This window comes from Carassius gibelio, chromosome B20, assembly GCF_023724105.1.
Source record: "Carassius gibelio isolate Cgi1373 ecotype wild population from Czech Republic chromosome B20, carGib1.2-hapl.c, whole genome shotgun sequence".
In the NCBI taxonomy this organism is placed as follows: domain Eukaryota; kingdom Metazoa; phylum Chordata; class Actinopteri; order Cypriniformes; family Cyprinidae; genus Carassius; species Carassius gibelio.
The window spans coordinates 14,415,595-14,423,245 of record NC_068415.1 but is presented as its reverse complement, the minus strand read 5'-3'; the positions used below and the strand labels follow the sequence as shown (position 1 = coordinate 14,423,245).

At 33.9% G+C, this 7,651-nt stretch overlaps 1 protein-coding gene across 1 annotated transcript; it reads right to left on the bottom strand.

The window, feature by feature from the left end:
• Positions 1-3,775: 3,775 nt before the first annotated feature.
• LOC127983525 (uncharacterized) lies at positions 3,776-7,404 on the bottom strand. Its single transcript, XM_052585717.1, has 4 exons — positions 7,134-7,404; positions 5,678-5,986; positions 5,119-5,442; positions 3,776-3,789 (listed from the first exon to the last, which is right to left on the bottom strand). The coding sequence occupies exons 1-4, from the start codon at positions 7,180-7,182 to the stop codon at positions 3,776-3,778; spliced, it is 696 nt and encodes a 231-aa protein (XP_052441677.1). The 5' UTR covers positions 7,183-7,404.
• Positions 7,405-7,651: the final 247 nt, after the last annotated feature.

Below are 7,651 nucleotides of genomic sequence, written 5' to 3'. Positions count from 1 at the left end.
ATCCAGTCTATCTTAATTGACTTTTTCTGGGATAAGTTGCATTGGGTACAGAAAAGTGTCTTGTACCTGTCAAAAGAAGAAGGAGGACTTGGACTAATAAATTTACAGAGCAGAATAGCTGCTTTTCGTCTTCAGTATATACAAAGACTTTTATTATTTCCTATGGAGTCAAGTTGGGTGAGTACTGCCTGTGCAATTCTCCGGAATATTGAAGGTCTAGGACTGGACAAAGCTTTATTTTGGCTGGATCCTCAAAGACTAAAACTTTGTGATTTTACAGTTTTTTATCGTAATTTGTTTAAAGTCTGGTCCCTGTTCAGGATCAACAGAGGGAACAATGCTTCTTCTATTTTTTGGTTACTGCAAGAACCTTTAGTCTGCGGCTCTCGATTGGATCTGTCACATGAAACGTCATTTGCTATACCGGAAAGAATTTTGAAGACTGCCCAGGTGACAACAGTTGGCCAGTTGTATCAAATAGCAGGACCTGATTTTAAAAATGTGACTGCAATTGCTGAACATTTGAGACTCAGATCAGTGAGAGTTGTGCAAAAGACTCTTGATACTTGGAGCTCGTCTCTTACTGGAATGGAAAAAGGACTGTTGGATTTGCATTCAAAGGGGTCTATTGATTTTAATTGTAAAGACCCTTTCCCGGAATTAAGTATATGTCCAAGGATGGGAGAATGTAATGGTATGCTGTTAGGCTGTGAAGATTTAATATTTGTGGGTACAGAAATTGCATATATATCTCATATGACAGTTACACTAAATTTTATTGATTATGAAAAATAGCTCAATTGCATTCATCAATAAATCATTACAGGGCACTGTAACTTACTCATTAATATGTCAATATTCCATTCTTCATATCAATTATTGTGATATCTCTTACTGTAAATTACTGCAAATCAAACAGTGGTTTGTCCAGCAAACGGCCGTAAGATTAAACTATCAATTTTCAATAAAGTTATCACTTCTTATAATTCAAGGAAAAATATTCTATGGCCATGAAAACATTATCCTATCATTATGATAAATTTAGTTTCTAAATTTAAAGCTTGTAGCTAGATCAGACTTCTTAGTGACTCGTAATGTGAGCGGGTGGTGGAGACAAGAATCATGAATATATAGGTTTTTAATAATTGACTAAAAGTACATCGAAACTACAAATCACACAGAGTAAATATGCGTACGACAATACAGACAGTAAACTTTGTACAAGACATAACGGAATCCAAATAAGGGAGAGAAAGAGAGAGAGAGAGAGAGAAAGAGAATGAGCATGAGCTCAGGTATGAAAATCACAGTCAGTAACTTTGGAAGCCAACAACGACTCAAATCATAGCAACACTTTAAAGCAGCATTTAAATCTCCATAGAAAAGTGATACTTGCAAAGTGTCCAATGTGCGTGAGCTGGAGACCGGCGCGGTATTTGAAAGGTTCAACAAACAATGTTCCAGAATTCGTCTTCCTTGTGTGGAGAGGCGAATAGTTGAATAAACTTAGTAAAGAAAAGAAAACAAAACAACGAAAACGAAAGCTTCCAGAGGAGCCATGAGACTGGCTCCTCTCAGTCCCTGTGCTGAGGGGGACGGCGATATGAGCACGGCCCAAGGCCGCACATGGGCACAAGCGGGAGCGACTTTGGTTGCACAGGAGAGCAGCGTGTCAGAGAACGAAGAGGAAAAGAAGAAGAAGGCGGACCTTGTTTGGTCGGCTCTTATGGCTTGGGATGGTTCACGCCTCTGTTCGCGTGAACAACCAATGAATGTCCGCGATTTAAAGCGGGGAAAAGTTCCTTTGTCTCTGTGGAAACACCCACCCTACTAACTTTGAGGCTTGTTAGATTTCAGCAGTGATATTCTAGCAAGTTCTTAATTCAAGATTAATAGATTTTACACACATTTTACACAGGGGAATAGTTGGGTCACAACATAACAATTCCAAAAACACCAAACAGTACATCTATAACTGATAGAATCACGGAGTTACATTCAAATGCAGAATTACACCTATTTAAAGATTTGATTAACACATGATAAAACTGCAGATTCTCCAATTTATATGGGGAATCTTTAATGCACCAAAAGCAATACTTCATACATTGAGACCACATTGAATAAGTAATAGCTTAGGATACATTGAGAAAAAGGTACCAGAGAATGGACTCTTTCCTGTCCTGTTGCCCTGTGGGGTCATAAAGCTTTACGACCTGGTCAGGAGTGGGGGTTGCAGAAACATGGCTCTCTTTGAGAAAGTTAAAATGAGGAGAAACATTTCCAATTTATAAGCTAGTAAAATTATAATCCTCGCATAACAAGGATTAACCATTGTACCCACAAACATATTCAAAATACATATTATTAAGGACTTAAAAAGCATAAAGAAAAGTTCGTTTGCGTGTGTGTGCTTATGTGTGTGTGGGGGGGGGGGGGGATTTCATGTTTCCTTTGAGGCTCGCACGGGTATCGTAAATAATTTAAGTCCAGCCAGGCCAGGCATTTAGTGCAAAAAGGTTTCATTTGTATGCCTGAATTTAACCCATGAATCGATGACCTGCATATCCGTTACATGTGGTTTTAAGTATGTCAGTAGCAAGCGTCAGAAGTCTCAGTTGATGAATTTCAAAGCAAAGATGGCAATTTATGTCACTAGAAAAGAGAAAATTGACATGAACTAGTAACTAGAAAATTGACATGACAAGTCTAGTAACTGTTTTCTTTAAACTTGTAAAATCTAGGATTTTAATTGATTTTTATTATCATAAATTTATGCATGATCTTTTAATGTTTGAAATGATCTGGTGTCTAAATGGGGTTCTTTGTAATGTTGTTGAAGAATAGCTGGTTTTCTCTTTCTATTAAAGTAGTTTCTTTTGGCTGTATTTTGAATTGTAATTAAATGGAATTTGAAAATAAAAAAACAATCAAATCTCTCTCTCTCTCTCTGTCTCTCTCTCACACACACACTCTCTGTCTCTCTCTCTTTCATTCAGATCATTAGCTCCAACAATGAACCGTTCCAATTATTTTGACATATTGACGACGCCATTGTTTACAATACAACTGGAGCACATGCACTGTGGTGAGGAGCGTGACATTTCTGAATGTGCAGAATGTTTTTTTTTAAAACGAAGCATTAATACGTTAGACTGCACCCCATAAACACAATCAAGCCTAGTAAAAAACTGTCAACCACCCCTTTAAAAATTATGAGCACAAAAAAGGGAAAAAAACATCAAATTATTATTTGTTCACTATAAACTCAATAATCATTTGATTAACAATCATTGATTTTAAAGCTAAAATATGTGAACCACCAAACCCAACACACTACGGTTTGTCACTTTGTGTGATAACTTGAAAGTACATAAACATGTCAGTGCTCAAATGTCTAAAAATAGAAACAGGCAACACAGCTTCCTCAGGTGTTTAGTCCTTTAATCATTCTTGATATGCTTTAAAATCACTTAAAAAGTCATCCTAACAATTAATAGGTTTTCTTTTCAAATTAAGATTACAGAAACCTCAAAAGTGTACAATGGTGTCAGTCCCTCTACAGTACCCTTACGAAAAAGAAGTTTATTCAAGTGTGCTATTAGTATAATTATTTTAAACAAAAAAATAGGAAAGTATGCTTTTATTTTACTTTTTATGTACTTCTTAGAAATGGGCTTTATGTACTCCTTAGAATTATACTTAAAATGACATTTAAGTATACTTATACCTACACAAATTCTATAGTGTTTTCATTATTATATGGTAGAGCGCACTAGTACATATCCTCTGCACAGAATTTCACAAAATCACAAAAGTGACAAAGAAAAAATAAACTAGCATGGATACTAGCACATAGAACATGATCATCTGACATGAAACAGCATCAAAAGGTAATAATTGCAGTCAAGCTTTGGGGTGTTGATTGACTCCATCTACCTATGATAATCATTCTGAATCCAATTCATATTCTTTTTTCAGCTTTTTGTTCAAAATGTTATTTATTTTTTATTAAACACATTAAAGTGCATGAAGCTAGAATAAAATATTTTTGTTTACAAGAAGATTTCTTTGTTCTTTCTTTGGATGTTTTTTATGTTCAGATATTCATATAACAATATGTATACACTTTAAAACCTAAATAGGGACATAGTATTATACTTAAAGTATGATGTAAAGTTCACTTAAGAAAACTTATGAGTGTACTTGCAGTATAAAACTACAAACTAGTAGTTTACTGAGACTATACTTCAAAGTGTACTGTTAGAGGTGTACAAATACTTTTATATACTAGAAAGTGGGCCAATTTAGTCCCAAGGAGTATTGAAACAGCACACTTTTTCAACTTTTTCAAGTTTACTACTAGAACACTGATATGTGTTGAATACTTGTTACATAAAGTATACTTAAAATTACTTAAGTATACTTAGTCAAATAAACCTGAAGTATACTACTTTTTCATAAGGGTACTCAGTTCTTTTAGCACTTAATGTTGACAGAAGCATACTCCGTGAGCTCTACTGGGTCACTGTGTGTGAGAGCTGCTCTGGATGCTGTTTTAACATGAACTACAGCAGAATACATCACGTCGTCCTGGAGAAAGTGTGTTCATTTACCTCTGCATCTCCATAATATAAATACCAGAAATGCCAGTAGAAGCACTGAGAAAAACATTCTGACAATGAAAACAACTGTGGAGAAACAGAAATGGCTTGATAAATGCTTATTTTTTTCTCAAATATAGTACAAATATGCATAAATCTCTCAATATTAGCTCATAAAAGCTCCATGAATGCATGTTTTTATTAAATACAAACACTTGACAATGAGAGAACACACTGAATTGTTGTATAATAAAAAGTATGCCTGTGACTTACTGCGAGTTATATGTTGTTGAGTTGGATTAAGTTGTGAAGTTGTGGAGTTTTGTGTTTGGTGTGAAGCTTGATTTGTCGTTAGAGTGATTGTGTTGACATGAGGTTTTTCTGTTCAGAAGCCAATAATAATACAAAACACTATAAGTCTGCAAGTTGGCATCATTCTTCTAAATATTTAGATTCGTTGTAAAACTAAATAAATAGTAATGTATATCTGACAGCAGAAATAGAAGAAACCTACCTTCAGGTTGTAGTACAGTAAGTCTGAAGCCGACTACTTGCTCAGATGAGACACACTGATATTCCCCTCGGTCCTCTGTCCTCAGTGCTGATATGTGTAGAGAAAGATCTCCTGGAGTGTTTGGATTTAACAGTTTGAGTCTTTTCTTGTAATTCTCAATCTGTTCCTTTGGGTAGATTTCTTTATAATTGTTTTCAGTTAAATAATTCCATTGCATCTGTTCAGGTTTAGCCAGTAGTTCAGTGCAGAAACAGGGCAGAGCCACAGACTCTCCTGAGTATCCAGTCACTGATAATGTCTTTCTGTTCTCAACCAAATCACACCCTGAAAACATATTTGTAAAACATTATTTAATTTTATATTTTAATTTAAACATAATAATAATAAAAAAATACACAAAAAATGAACAAATGAAAACAAATTTCCTATAATGATTCCATGTAACTTTTAATATAGTTGCAGCAAATAAAGTCCTGGATTATAGTAAACAAAAAAGAAACTCAGTTGTCAATGGGTGTGAAATTTGAATATCTGTCACATGCTCCAAATTCACACTTACCTTTAACATTTAATTCAATATGTGTGATACTATTTGGTTTAGTCAGACATTTATAGTATCCCTTGTCATTCATTCTGAGGTCAGAAATGAGAAGAGACAGATTTGTTGGAGAATGTTCATTAAACAGCTCATGTCTGCCGCTGTATTTCTCATTTTGAAATACTTGAATCCATTGATTTCCCCGCTCAAACTCCCAGTTGAATGTTGTGACTGTAGACTGAGGGTCAGCACAGGAGCAGGGCAGCACAACTGAACCACCCGTGTATCCTGTTATTATTATTGTCTGCTGCACATCTGAAACAATACAGCCTGAAAACAGAAGAGTTTATTCAGAGCATTCAAATGAGCTTTACAGAAACGTGTAATTAACGTACACTGAAAAAAAAAAACATGTAAAATGTACTTAATTTTTCTTTTGCGTGTTTTTGCACACATTTTTTAAGGAAAAGTTAATTATGGAATTTTTAAATATAAAATCTACTTAACTAAGTAATGTAAACTTAGCAAAAGAAATAAGTAATAATAAATAATAAGTAAAATACTCAAGTAAATTTCACACAGTGAATGTTGGCAAACTTTACTCAAACTATAAAGCGCTAAAACAAATCATGATATTAATGCATGTGGTTCATACAAACATATGAGTAGTTAAGCAAGTAGATAACTTATGATCATTTTTACGATAATATGTTCACCCAAAACAGTTATTACCCAAATAAACACAGACACCTCAATACTTTTTACACGATACACAATGACGGTAACAAACAGTGGATATTCTTTGAGTTTGAACAGACTATTTTGAGAAGAAAAAGAACTCCAGATGTCACAAAACTAAACCTAACAACAAAAGTGTCTATAAAACAGCGAAAAAAATTAACCTTATTAATTATTCATGCCCCAGTTTGTGATGGGAACAACAGGATCATAACTTTGATATTTAGGCTACTTAAAGAATCTTTGTAAAGATAAACAATTCAAAGTAAAATATACTTATAAGTTCAAACTTAAATTTTTACAGGCTTAAATTGAGAACAAATATAGAATTTACTCCTTTTTTAAATTCTTGCCTGAACTAAATTATATAATGTAGAATTTACATTTGTTTTTCTATAGTATTTACTTCACCACAAAATCATTTTTATGTATAATAGAATGCAACATTTTTATTGTCTGTATGCTCGACTTTACTAAAGGGAAAGCTATTCATGATTTCATGAGATTTCCAATGTCATTGTCATTTCCCTCAGAAATTCAAAGAGAGTTTTTGATGAAATGTTTTGAAATTGAAAAATTAAATCAAAGTTCTGCAGGCGTGAATAAACAGTTCTGTCTCAGAAAAAACATACAAACTACAATTTCAATTCAATTCTTCATTTAAAGAATTTTTTTTTTTTTTTTGATGTTTTTATTGTTACATTTTTAAATCTCAATCAGAAAAAAAATCTGAACTCACCTGTACTGAAATGAATCATAAAGATGAAAAGATATAAGTGGACCCTCATGACTGGTTTTCATTCACTAGTGACCCGCTTCTATTTTATGTGGCAGTGGACACGGTCCACAGTCTTAATAGTTCGGATCCTGTTAGCTCTTACTCTCAGAAAGTCTAACTTCCTGTTTGATTTCTTTGCATGATGTGTCTCTGTATGATTTTCTGTTTGAGCATCATTTGTAGTTTACTCACTGACAATATTGTTTTGTAGGACATTTTTTCCTGTCCTTCCTTTTTCTGTTTTAACACTTAACATCACCCCACTTAAAACCCCAAAAAGCGGTAAACACATTATTGTCAGCCTCGAGATGTTGTCATTATTGATCAGAGCTGCATCTGTGTGCTGTTTGTGATTGATAATTTGTGGCCTGCCAAATCAGTTACAAATATATACATCAAATATATACATATATGTTCATTTTGAAGGTAAAAAAAAAAACAACTGGATGGATAAATTACAGAGATTAACAGCCAATAAA

Bases quoted from the DNA above. Each gene is read 5' to 3' on its own strand.
- LOC127983525 (XM_052585717.1), bottom strand. From the start codon at position 7,182: ATGAGGGTCCACTTATATCTTTTCATCTTTATGATTCATTTCAGTACA. The intron at 5,987-7,133 runs GTGAGTTCAGAT...TTCTGTTTTCAG, and splicing joins TATGATTCATTTCAGTACAG to GCTGTATTGTTTCAGATGTG. The intron at 5,443-5,677 runs GTAAGTGTGAAT...ATATGTTTTCAG, and splicing joins TATTGAATTAAATGTTAAAG to GGTGTGATTTGGTTGAGAAC.